The sequence below is a fragment of the Melanerpes formicivorus genome, unplaced genomic scaffold (genome assembly GCF_026170545.1).
Source record: "Melanerpes formicivorus ecotype bairdi unplaced genomic scaffold, bMelFor1.0.p_v2 SCAF_58, whole genome shotgun sequence".
NCBI classification, from domain to species: domain Eukaryota; kingdom Metazoa; phylum Chordata; class Aves; order Piciformes; family Picidae; genus Melanerpes; species Melanerpes formicivorus.
Window position 1 is genome coordinate 2,946,115 of NW_027142410.1, and position 15,155 is coordinate 2,961,269.

At 53.5% G+C, this 15,155-nt stretch overlaps 1 protein-coding gene across 3 annotated transcripts in view; it reads left to right on the forward strand.

Moving 5' to 3' along the window:
• Positions 1 to 15,155, forward strand: part of DGKZ (diacylglycerol kinase zeta) — a 56,246-nt gene that overhangs the window by 20,756 nt on the left and 20,335 nt on the right. For all 3 annotated transcript variants that reach the window (XM_068161494.1, XM_068161492.1, XM_068161493.1), the window contains exons 2-20: positions 282 to 390; positions 1,091 to 1,186; positions 1,816 to 1,893; positions 2,214 to 2,270; positions 4,645 to 4,713; positions 5,720 to 5,791; positions 7,324 to 7,440; positions 7,533 to 7,604; positions 7,884 to 7,979; positions 8,253 to 8,335; positions 8,831 to 8,891; positions 10,066 to 10,179; positions 10,917 to 11,057; positions 11,558 to 11,636; positions 11,922 to 11,977; positions 13,182 to 13,244; positions 13,474 to 13,547; positions 13,638 to 13,749; positions 14,032 to 14,231. In XM_068161494.1, coding sequence (XP_068017595.1) covers positions 282 to 390; positions 1,091 to 1,186; positions 1,816 to 1,893; positions 2,214 to 2,270; positions 4,645 to 4,713; positions 5,720 to 5,791; positions 7,324 to 7,440; positions 7,533 to 7,604; positions 7,884 to 7,979; positions 8,253 to 8,335; positions 8,831 to 8,891; positions 10,066 to 10,179; positions 10,917 to 11,057; positions 11,558 to 11,636; positions 11,922 to 11,977; positions 13,182 to 13,244; positions 13,474 to 13,547; positions 13,638 to 13,749; positions 14,032 to 14,231 — 1,749 coding nt within the window. The remainder of the gene's footprint in view (positions 1 to 281; positions 391 to 1,090; positions 1,187 to 1,815; positions 1,894 to 2,213; positions 2,271 to 4,644; positions 4,714 to 5,719; positions 5,792 to 7,323; positions 7,441 to 7,532; positions 7,605 to 7,883; positions 7,980 to 8,252; positions 8,336 to 8,830; positions 8,892 to 10,065; positions 10,180 to 10,916; positions 11,058 to 11,557; positions 11,637 to 11,921; positions 11,978 to 13,181; positions 13,245 to 13,473; positions 13,548 to 13,637; positions 13,750 to 14,031; positions 14,232 to 15,155) is intronic.

The window sequence follows — 15,155 nt, forward strand, 5'->3', positions numbered from 1 at the left end:
CATCACTGAGGGCTCTGACCCAGCAGGCCTGGGCTGTGCCTTGTGTTGGGTGCAGGGTATCTTCAGCTGAGCTGTCAGCCAGCACATCTTCCTGCCGTGGTGCTGTCTTGCTGGAGCAAGTATTCCTTGGCCAGTGGTGCTGAAGATTTGTCTCATTTCTAACCACTTGCTCCAGAGGATGCTTTTCTGTTCCAGCTTCATCGTCCATCCCAGAAGCGGGTTGTACTTTGTACAAATTTCTCCGTCCCTGAGCTAACAGCCAGTCCTCTTTTGTCTTCCAGGAAAGCTATTGCCAAGTCTAACCTCCAGCACATGGTAGCTCAGCCAAACCCTGCGCTAGCCCTGAGGAGCGACTCGGAGAGGCAGATACGCAGCACTGTGGACTGGACAGTGAGTTGTAGCGTGTTCTGCTGGGCATTGCATGGGTTGGGCTCCTGGCCAAGAAGCAGCAGGTTCTTCCCAGGCTGAGACTTCCCAAGTGACTTTGGCTTTGACACATTATGGCCTCTGCCATTGCCACCAGCTGGTAACGGCGTCTGTGCTGCTGGCAGCATTCCTTGATGCTGCAAGGAGAGGCTGTACACACACAGGTGGTTCCTGGGAGGATGACATAGCTGCTCCACTGCCAGCTCTTCTGCTCCTGGAAGCCAAGGTAGCTGGGGCTAAACAACAGGAACAAGCCCCTGCTCCTTTGCAGGCAAAGTCTGGCAGGTTTTGAGATGCTCTGTAAGGCCACAGAACAGAAGCTGTGGCAGGAGAGTCCCTTGCATTGAATTTGCCCCATGCCTCCTCTCAGAAGGTGATGGAAGCAGCTCCCCTATGCAGGACACTGTAACTGGGCTATAAGCCTTGGAGCTGTTCCCTGTAGCCCTCCTGTTTCTTACAGGTGGGCCATGGCAGCAACTTCCTGAGGTTTCCTCTGCCCAGGTGCTGGCCCTGGGTTTTTTATGCATCCTGTTTCCTGGCCTCCACCTAGCTCCAGCCTCCTATGCCCCAGCAGTGTCCATTATCTCTTACCCAAAGCGTTTTGGGGACTCGGATGCCTGTCTGGGGCTGCTCTCAGAGAAACACATTGTCTTGTGCCTTTCAGGAGACTGCAGTCTATGGGGAGCACATCTGGTTTGAGACCAATGTCTCTGGGGACTTCTGCTATGTTGGGGAACAGAACTGCATGGCAAAGTTGCTGGTGAGTCACCTGGGGTCACCACCTCCCCAGCAAGGGCCACAGATGTGGGCTGTGCTGCCACCTGGCCAGGAGACCATGGAGGCTCCGCTGCTGCTGACGTGGGGATCTAGTGGGCTGCCACAGCGGGGAGTGTGTCCCTCCTACCTCTTTCTGTAGAGGAGAAAAGTGAGCACTAGAGACCCAGCCTGGTGCTTCCTGACCTTGTAGGCAGCATTGATCTTACAGGGTTGCTAAAGTCCTCTCTCCCAGCTTGCATGCTCAGTCCTGCTTGTGATGCAGGACATGTAGCACTGATGCCACCCTGTGCCTGCCTGTGGGGCTTACCATGGGAGCTCTGCGTCTGCCTTCCAGAGCAGCTTCCATGGTGCTCTCAGGTAGTGTCAGAAGAGGCCAAGGACTGCAGGATAGAACAGTGGGAGAGCACCTGCCTGCTTTGTCCCAGATTCGAGAGCATCTGCTCTGGACACATGCTTAGATCATTTCAAGGACTCTATGCTGCATCTAACTTTCCTACAGGACTTGTTCTGCATCTTGAAATATATGAAGGAGGTGTGATGAGAGGCAGAGCTTGCCAGCCTCTGAGTACTGCTCTTCACATGCCTGTTTCCTCCTCTTTTCTCATTCTCCAGCAAAAACCTCTCTCCAGGCGTAAATGTGCAGCCTGCAAGATCGTGGTGCACACACCCTGCATCGAGCAGCTGGAGAAAGTGAGTAGAGCCTGCTAAGCCCTATCTGTGCCTCCCCAGGTTGTAACAGCTTTTTGCTGGGCAGCCCTTCCTTTTGGGTAGTGCAACCCAGGAGGACTGGGGAACTGCAAAGAGAAGAGGGGTCTTCTGAGGGGAGAATCCCTAAAGGATCATTTATTGGTGTGATTGGGACCCCAGGCCCATTTCATTCAGTGTGTGTGAGGAGTTTTGTGGTAAGCAGCAAACACCTCCAGAGGCTTTGGGCTTGCTGTAGTGAACTCCAGGAGGTTTCTTTCAGATGCAGTGGTTTGACAGTTTCCTCTTGTGTGTTCCATCTGCAGATAAATTTCCGCTGCAAACCTTCCTTCAGGGAGTCAGGATCCCGGAACGTACGGGAGGTGAGAGATGTGCCTTGGATGCTGCCCCACGTCAGCCCCCTGCTTTTCAGTTTGGTGGCAAAACCTCAGATGCTGCCAGGAAATTGCCCATCAGAGCACAGGCATCATGCTGCTTCCCAGCTCAGGGGAGTGGCGTGGTAAAAGGGATGTTTCTTTATGAGGCAGCAGTGCAGACTGGGTGTGAGGAGTGAGAAGCTTGCAGGCGGCAAACGCAGAGCATCTGCTGGTTTGCTTGTTCTAAAGCTCCTGCATGTGCATGGGGGGATCCTGCCAACAGTGTTTGCTGAAGAGTTTGTCCTCCTTGTGCTGCTCTAAGCACGTGGAGGAGACTGTGGAAAATAGCAAGGCCTCCCACAGTTTGGAAGGAAGCAGTGTGGGCTCACATCTGCTTTTATCACTCATCCCTGACCCGGGTGCCACATGTACTCCAGGTAGCAGTGGAAGATGCCCACAGTGGTGCTGTGGGACCCTTTTAGCCTGTGTTTTAATGTACTGGGCATAAGCAATGGCCTAGGACATGTCTGCTCAAGAAAGATGTTGAGTTGCTCAAACATGTCCAGAGAAGAACAACAAAGCTGGTGGGGGGGTCTGGAGGACAGCCCTGTGAGGAGAGGCTGAGGGAGCTGGGGTTGCTTAGCCTGGAGAAGAGGAGGCTCAGGGGAGACCTTCTTGCTCTCTACAGCTACCTCAAGGGTGGTTGTAGCCAGGTGGGGGTTGGCCTCTTCTCCCAGGCAACCAGCACCAGAACAGGAGGACACAGTCTCAAGCTGGACAGGGGGAAGTTTAGGCTGGATCTTAGAAGTTCTTCACAGAAAGAGAGATTTGCCATTGGAATGGGCTGCCCAGGGAGATGGTGGGGTCAAAATCCCTGGAGGTGTTTAAGAAAAGCCTGAATGAGGCACTTAGTGCCATGGTCTGGTTGATTAGATTGGGATGGGTGATAGGTTGGACTTGCTGATCTTGGAGGTCTCTTCCAACTCGGTTGATTCTGTGATTCTGCTGATCTGAGCTGGTGGAAGCACCTGAAGCCTTCATGCTTCCGTCTGCAGCCTGTGGAGCCAGCGTGGCCCATGCAGTGCTCTGGAGCAGGTGTGGATGCCTCAGTCATGGGCCATTGTGGAAACCCCTGCGCTGCTTGTGCTGGCACAGCAGACACAGTAGGGGAAAGTACTCAAACACCAGGCTGCCTGCTCAGAAATGCCACTGTGACCTGCTAAGGAGAAGCTTTCAGCATCACTTCAGAGTTTCGTGGCAATACGGGAGCTGATCCAAAGCCCATGCCGGTTTCTGCCTGTGTTGTTGTGATCCCAAAAGCTGCCAAGAGCAGGGTGTTGAGCCCAGCTGTGCTGGCCTGCAAACTTGCACTCCTTCTTCTCTCCTAGCTGTCCTACCTGCAACCCTGTTCCAAATCCAGGGCTGGAAGAGGAGGGTGGGATTTTGTAAATCCAGGGGAAGTTTAGGCTGGAGGTGAGGAGAAAGTTCTTCACAGAGAGAGTTGTTAGCCGTTGGAATGTGCTGCCCAGGGAGGTGGTGGAGTCCCCATCCCTGGAGGTGTTCAAGGGGGGGATTGGATGTGGCACTTGAAGCCATGGTTTAGTTAGTCATGAGGTGTTGGGTGGCAGGTTGGACTTGATGACCTCTGAGGTCTTTTCCAACCTTATTGATTCTGTGTGAAATGTGGTACTTCATTATAAAACTTCTGACCTCCTTTGAATTGCTTCTGCAAATCCCAGCCCTCACCCACCATAAGCCTGTGGGAAGGAAAAGGTAGCTGTGAGCAGCCTTGCTCCCTCTCCCTGTGGGCAAGGCAGGCAGGAACTGGGGCAGGCTAGCAGGACTTGCCCTGGGATGAAGAGCAGAATGATGTGGGTGTGGGGGACTTGGGACTGATGCTGTCCTTGAGGAGCTGGTTAGCTGCAAGCACTTCCATCTTCTTGCACAAACTGTGCCTCCCTGGGGATTTTCCCACTTTCCACCTGCACATTTTTCACCTGGCACTGCGGGTGTCTGGGCAGAGATGTTAAGGGATGGAGATGTGATTTATGGCCAGAGTAGACCTTTGCACTACTGCTTGCCTGCTCGCTGCTGGGTTTGCTCTGTGTGATTCTTAATCTTCTTAGTCATAGTGATTCTTTCCCTCCACTCCTCACTGTTTTTGCTGGTTTTAAGTCTATCTTCTCTGAACACCCTAATTTGGCCTCTTGCCCTTGATTAGCCTTCTCCCAGTGGGTTGGGGCTGGTACACGTGAGCAAGTGGGCTTGTTGCAAGAGCAGAGGTGCTGGCTGGCCTGGCTTCATTCCTCCTGCTGCCTGTTCCTGTGTTCTGTCCCACACTGGGCCCTTCATTGACCTTTTTCCCCCCCCTTCCCCACAGCCCATCGTTGTCCGGCACCACTGGGTACACCGCAGGCGGCAGGAGGGGAAGTGCCGGCAGTGTGGCAAGGTGAGAGGGCATCTTGATTTATTCCTCAGCCTGAAGGAAAACTAAGGTCAAACTAGGGGTCTGAGGAGCAAGGACATCTCACCATTCCCATTTGACAGCAGCAGCAGCATTGTACAGGAAAACCAAGACAGGTGCCCTGTTTTGCACAGTGAAGCACTACAGAAGTCCTTCCCATGCAGACATGTCTTACCCCTAGGCCCAGTCAATCCTGGTGGAGACAGGCTTCCTGAGATGCTTTCCTTGAGCAATAGGGATGCCCCTGATGAGTGTGGTGGCCTCTCTCCAGCAGACTGAGAGAGGTCCTCCTCCCCCTCTACTCTGCCCTGGTGAGGCCACACCTGGGATATTGCATCCAGTTCTGGGCTCCCCAGTTCAAGAGGGACAGGGATCTGCTGGAGAGAGTCCAATGGAGAGCTACCAGGATGACTTAGGGACTGGAGCACTGCCCTGTGAGGAGAAGCTGAGAGCCTTGGGGCTTTTAGTCTGGGGAAGAAAAAACTGAGAGGGGATTTAATAAATGTTTATAAATATCTGAGGGCTGGGTGTCAAGAGGGAGGGTCAGGCTCTGCTCACTTGCAATCTGTGATAGGACAAGGGGTAATGGATATAAACTACAGCACCGGAGGTTCCACCTCAACATGAGGAGGAGCTTCTTCACTGTAAGGGTCACAGAGCACTGGAACAGGCTGCCCAGAGAGGTTGTGGAGTCTCCTTCTCTAGAGACTTTCAAGCCCCATCTGGATGTGTTCCTGTGTGACCTGTGCTAGATCCTATGGTCCTGCTCTGGCAGGGGGCTTGGACTCGATGATCTTCAGAGGTCCCTTCCAGCTCCTAACATCCTGTGATCCCATGGTCCTGTGTGGTGCCGCAGTGATGGTTAGAGCTACCTGACAGGATTCTGAAGGGCTTGGTCTTTGCCAATGTCTTTCTTAGGGGTGGGAAAGTCCAGCTGGATGGTAGAAGGCTGTGAGGGAATTCCCTAAGCCTCTTATCTTTCTCTCTGCAGGGTTTCCAGCAGAAGTTTGCCTTCCACAGTAAAGAGATTGTAGCCATCAGTTGTTCCTGGTGCAAGCAAGCGGTAAGCAAAGCCCCCACTGAACATCTTGGAATCATAGAATCAGTAAGGTTGGAAAAGACCTCAAAGATCATCAAGTCCAACCTGTCACCACAGACCTCATGACTACTAAACCATGGCACCAAGTGCCACGTCCAATCCCCTCTTGAACACCTCCAGGGATGGTGACTCCACCACCTCCCTGGGCAGCACATTAAAATGGCTAACAACTCTCTCGGTGAAGAACTTTCTCCTCACCTCCAGTCTAAACTTCCCCTGGCACAGCTTGAGACTGTGTCCTCTTGTTCTGGTGATGGTTGCTAGAGAGAAGAGACCAACCCCCTCCTGGCTACAGCCTCCCTTCAGGTAGTTGCAGAGAGCAAGAAGGTCTCCTCTGAGCCTCCTCTTCTCCAGGCTAAACAATCCCAGCTCCCTCAGCCTCTCCTCACAGGGCTGTGCTCAAGGCCTCTCCCCAGCCTTGTTGCCCTTCTCTGGACACCTTCAAGTGTCTCAATGTCCTTCTTAAACTGAGGGGCCCAGAACTGGACACAGGACTCAAGGTGTGGCCTAACCAATGCAGAGTACAGGGCACAATGACTTCCCTGCTCCTGCTGGCCACACTATTTCTGATGCAGGCCAGGATGCCATTGGCCTTCTTGGCCACCTGGGCACACTGCTGGCTCGTATTCAGCTGCTGTCAGCCAGTACCCCCATGTCCCTTTCTGCCTGGCTGCTCTCCAGCCACTCTGACCCCAGCATGGGGTTGTTGTGGCATAAGTGTAGCACCCAGCACTTGGATTTGTTGAAAGCCATCCTGTTGGACTCTGCCCATCTGTCCAGCCTGTCGAGGTCCCTCTTCAGAGCCCTTCCACCCTCTAACAGATCAACATCTGCTCCCAACTTGGTCATCTGCAAACTTACTGATGGTGGACTCAGTCCCCTCATCCAGATCCTCAGTAAAGATATTGAACAGGATGGGGCCCAGCACTGATCCCTGGGGGGCACCACTAGTGCCTGGCTGCCAACTGGCTGTGGCACCATTCACCACCACTCTCTGGGCTCGGCCCTCCAGCCAGTTCCTAACTCAACTCAGAGTGCTGCTGTCCAAGCCATGGACTGACAGCTTACCAGGCTGTTCTACACCTGTTGACCTGTGCTTTTTGCTGGTACTCCCCACGCTGCTTCTCTGGAGTCTGCTTTTAACAGCTCCTCTTGCTGGGAGAGGTTAGCTGTTTGGGTGGGTTGGATTGGTTGATAGGTTGGACACGATGATCTTGAAGGTCTCTTCCAACCTGGTTTGGTTTATTCTAATAAAGGTTTATTCTAATACAGAATACTTCAATCCATGATATGTAATACAAGGTTGTACTGTGGTAGCTGCCAGAGGTTGTACTGTGGTAGCTGCCAGCTCCTATGGGAAGCTTCCCATTGCAAAGTTCCTGCATGGTTTCCTCCAGCACTTCCTGCACTGGCCTGGGGGAGCTGAGAGGTAGAGAAGGTGGCTGTCCTCAGCAAAGTGAGCAGCTGAGTTTTCTCTGTGCCTTCTCCTTCCTCAGTATCACAGCAAAGTGTCATGTTTCATGCTGCAACACATCGAAGAGCCCTGCTCACTGGGGGCTCACGCTGCTGTTGTTGTTCCTCCCACTTGGATTCTACGAGTCCGGCGGCCCCAGGTAAGTCACCTCAGCTCCTGTGGCTCTCTCATGACTCCTGCTTGTCCAGCAGCTCCTCAGCAAGCTTTTGGGTTTGTTTCTTTTCTTTCCAGAACCCAATGAAATGTAGTAAGAAGAAGAAGAGAACCTCGTTCAAGCGGAAATCCAGCAAAAAGGGGGCCGAGGTAAGAGATGAGGCAACAGGGAATGAACTTGTGTTGGAAGGTCAGAGGGGTGGGGCAGTGAGGAAGCAGGGCTGGGAGACAAAGGGGCTTTGCTGGGTCTGTGCTGGGCCTAAGGGGGGTGAGGAGTAGGGAGCAGGGCACAGCCCAACTAAATGACTTACGAGGCGGCTGGGGTGTCACCTTCCTCCCATTTCTGACCTCTGTGATGTTAGGGTTCAGCTGGAGGAGGGAGCTTGTGTTTCCTTGGGTTTGTTGAAGAACATGCAGTGTCTCTTGCAGGAAGGGAGGTGGAAACCTTTTGTCATCAAGCCTATGCCAGCTCCTCTCATGAAGCCCTTGCTGGTGTTTGTGAACCCCAAGAGCGGTGGCAATCAGGTATGGCCTTGTTCTACATGCCAGTTCTGTAAGGGCATTGTCGTTTTGCTGCTGAGGTCCTGTCATAGTTTAGGTGATGTCTCAGCTGCAGAAGAGGCAGGACAACTCCTGCAATGCCTGTTTGCTGCCCAGCAATTCCCACCTAGGTCAGGCTTTGCCTGAGTCCTCTCAGAACAGCGTTGTCTTGACCTGGCCCCAGAACCCAGTAGAAGGTCACCTTCTGCCATCCACTGGGAGCTCTCTGTTACCTGAGGTCTTTTCTCCTCCCCATAGGGAGCCAAGATCATCCAATCCTTCATGTGGTATCTCAACCCACGGCAAGTTTTCGACCTCAGCCAGGGTGGACCCAAGGAGGCGTGAGTGCTGATGGGGGGCAGCACCCTTCTCTCCCCCATCCCTCCCTAGAGCTCTTCACACATCTGGCAATGCTCCATAGCTCGCTTGTGCAAACACCTCCAACAATTTCATGCTTTGAGAGGCCTGTGGTCAGTCAGAGTTTCCTCCCAGAGGGCTGGTCTAATCTGAAAGCTGGTGGTGAAGAGACCAGCTGTGGGGTGAGGTTCCCAGACCTGGTTCATTGTGTTCAGTTAACATTGTGAGTCTTGCCTGCTTGCTGCATTTCAGCTTATCTATGTGCACACGGACTGTGGACACCCAGCTCTCCCTCTGCAAGAGCTGCTGAAGCCAAAGTTCCTGTGGCTTTGCCCACTGCTGAGAACTGCTGGGGCAACGGGCAGGGAGACACATAGATGAATGCCAGGGGCTCTGTAAGGGCAGGGACCTCTTGCAGCTGCTGCGTAGCCCCTTGGGTGCCTCTGCCCTCCCCTCCTCACCACCTCTGTTCCCTGCAGGCTGGAGCTGTACCGCAAGGTCCACAACCTCCGGATCCTGGCGTGCGGGGGGGATGGCACGGTGAGTTCCTCAGCCCCTTCCTGCCTGCAGTGCCCTTCACTCCAGCCATTTCCAGCTCCAGCAGCTGCTCCTCTCACTGTAATCCAGAACAGGGCAAAGTGTGTGCACTGTGTCTGTGGCACTGGATGCGGTGAGTCCCCTCATGCACCGCTCCAGGGAGCGTTAGTCCATGGCATGTCTGGATTGGTGGCATTTTGGGGGACCCAGTGTCCTCACTGCTGTCTCCTGAATTAAAGACTTTAATTGGCATTAAAGACTGTAAAGAGCCTTGCTGATGGCTAAGGGAACCTCATCTAACTGCATAGAATTAGAATTAACTAGGTTGGAAAGGACCTTCAAGATCACCTATTGAGATCAACCTATCACCCAACACCATCTAATCAACTAAACCATAGCACCAAGTGCCTCATCCAGTCCCCTCTTAAACACCTCCAGTGATGGTGACTCCACTACCTCCCTGGGCAGCACATTCCAATGGCCAATCTCTCTCTCTATGAAGGACTTCTTTCTAACATCCAGCCTAAACCTCCCCTGGCACAGCTTGAGACTGTGTCCTCTTGCTCTGGTGCTCGTTGCCTTGGAGAAGAGACCAACCCCCACCCAGCTACAACTTCAGGTAGTTCTAGACAGAAATAAAGTCTCCCCTGAGCCTCCTCTTTTCCAGGCTAAGCAATCCCAGCTCCCTCAGCCTCTCCTCCCAGGGCTGTGCTCCAGCCCCTCCCCAGCTTTGTTGCCCTTCTCTGGACTCGTTCCAGCAAGTCAACATCCTTCCTAAACTGAGGGGCCCAGAACTGGACACAGGACTCAAGGTGTGGCCTAACCAGTGCAGTGTACAGGGGCAGAATGAACTCCCTGCTCTTGCTGGCCACACTGTTCCTGATAAAGGCCAGGATGCCATTGGCCCTCTTGGCCACCTGGGCACACTGCAGGCCTACTATCAACCAGTACCCCCAGGTCCCTCTCTGCCTGGCCACTCTCCAGCCACTCTGACCCCAGCCTGTAGCACTGCATGGGGTTGTTGTGGCCAATGTGTAGAGCCTGGCACTTAGATGTGTTAAATCTCATGCCCTTGGACTCTGCCCATCTCTGTTCCTCTGCCATCACTAGTGCTCTAAGTCACTGAAAATAGTCCCTGAAATAACCACCTCTTCCTCTGTGCTCTCCTGTCGAGTAGGTGGGCTGGATACTCTCCATCCTGGACCAGTTACGCCTCAACCCACCTCCTCCTGTGGCCATCCTGCCTCTGGGGACAGGGAACGACTTGGCCAGGACACTGAACTGGGGTGGGGTAAGTAATGAGCATGAGAGCCCACTGCTGACAGAGTGGCACTTTGGCTCCATTTCCAGACCCATGGGTGGGGATATGCATGGCCTGGGTGTTTTGACTGTCCCCAAATACAGACCAGCAAAGGAGTGCTGTTTGGATGTTCTGTTCCAATGACATTTGAATTATTCTGTATTTGATTAAAATCTACTTGGACATTAACAGGATCACAGGATGGTAGGGGTTGGAAGGGACTTCCAAAGATCTTCAAGTCCAGCCCCCCTTCCAGAGCAGGAATCTAGCACAAGAATGCATCCAGACAGGGCTTGAAAGTCTCCAAAGAAGGAGACTCCACAGCCTCCCTGGGCAGCCTGTTCCAGTGCTCTGTGACCCTCACAATGAAGAAGTTCTTCCTCGTGTTGAGGTGGAACTTCCTGTGCTGCAGTTTACATCCATTGCCCCTTGTCCTATCACAGGGCACAAGTAAGATGAGGCTGTCCTTTCCTTCTTGACACCCAGCCCTCAGATGTTTCTATACATTTGTTAGATCCCCTCTCAGTCTTCTCTCCAGACTGAAAAGCCATTATTATTTCAGACTGTGGGAGACTTCTAGAAGGAAGATGTATTGGTTTTATTAAGGTCCTGCCTTGTTGTGCATTTTCCACATCTTTTGCTCTGGGGTCTCTTCCCAAGGCCCACTGTCTCTGGAGCATCTCTGTGGTAGGCAGGTAGGAGACTCACCAAGTCCTGCTCTTCACCAGGGTTACACAGATGAGCCTCTGTCCAAGATCCTGTCACATGTGGAAGATGGGAATATTGTGCAGCTTGACCGCTGGAACCTCCATGTGGAGCCAAACCCTGATGTGAACCCTGAGGAAAAGGATGAGGCAGCCACTGACAAGGTGGGACACCTCCTCTCTCTGTTCTGTGCACTGCAGGTCTGCATTCTTCTTCCTCCCACTAGCTCAGGCAGCCCCAGAACCTAGGTCGGTGTTTCCCTCTCCCTGCTTCAGTTCTTCTCCTCGTGGCTGTGACCCACAGGACTCTTGGTGGCTCATGTAGAGATCAAAACTGAGCATCCATGTTCAGGTGCATCCAGAGATGTCCACAGTTTGCCATAGGAATAAGCTCAGACCCCTCTGAGACTGTTTCTTTAGCAGAAATGGGGTGCTGGCAAGTATCTCAAAGAGCAGAGTGTGTCCTCTTGGGCCACATCCCTTAGCCTAGTAGCCAGGGACCAATCCATCATCTCAGGCTGGTGATCTCTGTATTTTCCTGGGTGGAAGGCAAGCAGGCTCCTTAAACCTTGTGAGCACCACACACAGCTCAGCCATAGCCTGACCTCATCTTTGCTGTGACCACATGCTGGCAGCCTCATCCTTATTCCTCCTTTCTGTTTCAGCTCCCCTTGGATGTCTTTAATAACTACTTCAGCCTTGGCTTTGACGCACGGGTGACGCTGGAGTTCCATGAATCCCGAGGTACAGGGGTTTGGCAGGGCTGGGGCAGGGTCTGTGGTGATGGAGTGCTCCAGAAGTAGGCCCTGCAAAACGTTCCTCAGGAAATGAAGCAAGAGGATTGCCCCAGGTGAAAACCGGGGAGCAAGTGGAGGCTGCAGAGGGGCAAGAGGGGTGCCTGCATGGGGAGATGGCTGGGGGCTGCCTCCTGGCTGAGGCTGGCTGGGGAGATGTGTCTGGGAAGAGCTGGCAAGTGAAGTATTTCCATGTGCAGGCCAATGACCTGGACTTTTTTTTGCCTTTCCCTAGAGGCCAACCCAGAGAAGTTCAACAGCCGGTTTCGGAATAAAATGTTCTACGCTGGGGTGAGTGTGTGCAGGAGGCCTGAGCATGCCTTCCTGGCTGCCTGTGCTTCAGCTGGAGCACTGGCATGGCCCTGCCTCCTGCCTGCACCCTCAACTCCAAGTTTAGCTTCTGAGTTACGTGGGCCCAGCTGAGCCTCCCCAAAGCCGGGGAGCCGCTGGAGCAAGGCTGCAGCCCTGGGAGGCGCAGCTCCTCTTTGGCTGGCAGCAGGGCTGCCGGTACAGCTTGCTCTCTGGCCTGCCCTATGGTTGCTGTGTTGATCTCCTGCCACTATTGTTCTTGTTCTCTGGCTCGTGGATGCTCACCCAGGCATGACCTCCCTGGAGCTGTGGGGAGGCAGGCTGCCCCCCTGCCCCCCACAGAGGAGCGGGAAGCCTTTCTATAGAGACCCCACACTACTTTGGTCTTTTCTTTTATACCTTGGGCCAGTTACAATCCATTCCCTCATCCTCAGTACACCTCCCTGCCCAGCTGACTGAGGGACCAGGATATGAGCAGTGCTAAAGGCCCAGTGCTGTTCTGTATCATTTAGGCTGGAGGTGAGGAGAAAGTTCTTCGCCGAGCGAGTCATTGGTCATTGGAATGTGCTGCCCAGGGAGGTGATGGAGTCACCATCCCTGGAGGTGTTCAAGAGGGGATTGGATGTGGCACTTGGTGCCATGGTCTAGTCATGAGGTCTGTGGTGACAGGTGGGACTCGATGATCCTCAAGGTCTCTTCCAACCTTGGCTATACTGTGATACTGTGATGCTGTGATCATCTCACATCACTCTTGTTTGTGTCTCACTCCATCTCCATACCCAAAAGGGACCCTAGAGTCTGAGTAGCAAAGGACATACTGTCTCTCCTGGTCTCTCTGCATGAGGTCACATCAGCTCTGCTTCATGGTACTTCATGGCAGCTTGAGACTTAATTTGTCTCGTGTCTCAAGGTTTTTGCTGGAGAAGACCCACCTTACCAGCTCTTACCTAAAGCCAGGACTGGGCTGGCAAGGGAATACCACTGAAGGTCCCTCAGTGGTAAAATAGCAAGAGGAATGCATCAGGTTGTTTTGGGAGGGGGAGAGGAGAGGGCAGATTCTGCCAGGGAATGACCGGGGAGGCCGTTGGCACCTTTCAGCAGCTGAGGTCTGACGACTGGTGGCAGGGCTCCTGGGTACCTGTTTTGGTGAAGATCTGGGCACTAACACTGTCTCTTACCTTGGCAGACAGCCTTCTCCGACTTCCTCACCGGGAGCTCCAAAGACTTGGCAAAGCACGTCAGGCTGGTTGTGAGTGCGCAGGGATGCTCTGGGCAGGGAGGGGGTAAGGTGTGGAGTCGTGGGGCACTTCCTTGGCACACTGAGTACCTCAGGGCTGGGGAGAGGATGTATTCCTAGGAGCAGCAACTTCCCTTGGCCTGGAGGGCAGCCACTGTAGGAGGTCTTCTCCTCCCAGGTGGGCAGGGTGGGCCCGACAATCCCCTGACCAGCAGCCTGAATGCCTCTGTGTTGTCTGCAGTGTGATGGGACAGACCTGACCTCCAAGATCCAGGACCTGAAGCCTCAGTGCCTGGTCTTCCTCAACATCCCCAGGTGAGCCCCAGGACTTGCTCCTCACCCCCATTCCAAACCCTGCCTGGGGTTGGGGTGTCTGCCCATGCCTCCCTCACCATCCCTTCGCAGGTACTGTGCAGGCACCATGCCCTGGGGCAACCCTGGCGAGCACCACGACTTTGAGCCGCAGCGCCACGACGATGGCTGCATTGAAGTTATTGGCTTCACCATGACATCCCTGGTGAGTTGATGTTGTTGCTGGTTGTAGCTATCAACTGGTGGCCAGCCAGCCCACCAGCTCCACAAATTCTCTCCTGAGGAATTGTGGTGCTGGCCCGTATGACGGTGTCTGCTCTCTGAAATGTAGGCAAGATGCTCTCTTGCCCTGGTCTCTGTGGATCCACTCACACTGAGATCAGGCCTGAGACCCTCAGACTTTGGTTCACTTGCACCATCTGACTGAGAGTGCTCCTCCATCCACCCCTCGGTCTGTGCTCTTCTCTCACCTTGGACCATTTCACAGGCTGCCTTGCAGGTTGGTGGCCATGGGGAGCGGCTGTGCCAGTGTCGACAGGTGGTCCTCACCACCTCCAAAGCCATCCCCATGCAGGTAGATGGAGAGCCCTGCAAGCTGGCAGCTTCCTGCATCCACATCTCCCTGCGCAACCAAGCCAACATGGTGCAGAAGACCAAGCGGCGCAACTCCATGCCTCTGCTGAACGAGTAGGTCCCTGAGATGAGCCTGACATTTCCCACTCAAGGTCAGGTAGAGGTGGAGGGGGAAGGGACAGGACTGATCCATCACTCCCAGAAGCATTTTGATCCTCTCCCAAGGAGGACTGGGAAGGGTCACAGAAGCATGGCCAAACACTGATGCTGGAGTTGCTGCTGGTGCCAAGCTCCCTGCCCTAGGCTGTGCTCTTGTTTGGTTTGGAGGTGGAGGAGTGAGTGGATAAGGGTAAAGCAGGCTTACAGATTCACAGAATGGTTTGGGTTGGAAGGGATCTTAACAGATCATCCAGTTCCAACTCCCCTGCCATGGGAAGGGACATCTCCCACTAGATGAGGTTGCTCAAGGCCCCATCTAACCTGGCCTTGAACACCTTCAGGGAGGGGGCATCCACAGCTTTACTGGGCAAGCTGTTCCAGTGTCTCTCCACCCTCACTGTAAAGAATTTCTTCCCAATAATTCCAGTTTTGCCACTTCTACCAATTTCCCCTTCCATTTTTCCACTTGAAGATTCTAAAATCCTTTTAGTTCTTGTGTACCTTTATGTGTGCACTTTAGAATCATAGAATGGTCTGGGTTGGAAGGCACCTCCAAAGGTCATCTAGTCCAACCACCCCCTGCAATTAGCAGGGGCATCTTCAGCTAGATCAGGTTGCCCACAGCCTTGTTGAGCCTCACTTTGAATATCTCCAGAGATGGGGCCTAAACCACCTCCCTAAGCAACCTGTTCCAGTGTTCCACCACCCTCATAGCAAAGAACCTGTTCTTAACATCCAAATCTGCTCTCCTCTAGTCTCTTGACATTCAAGTCTCACCTCTTAAAGTCAGAAACAACTTCTGTCCATACCTTGACAGGCTGGACAGATGGGCAGAGTCCAACAAGATGACATTCAACAAATCCAAGTGCTAGATGCTGC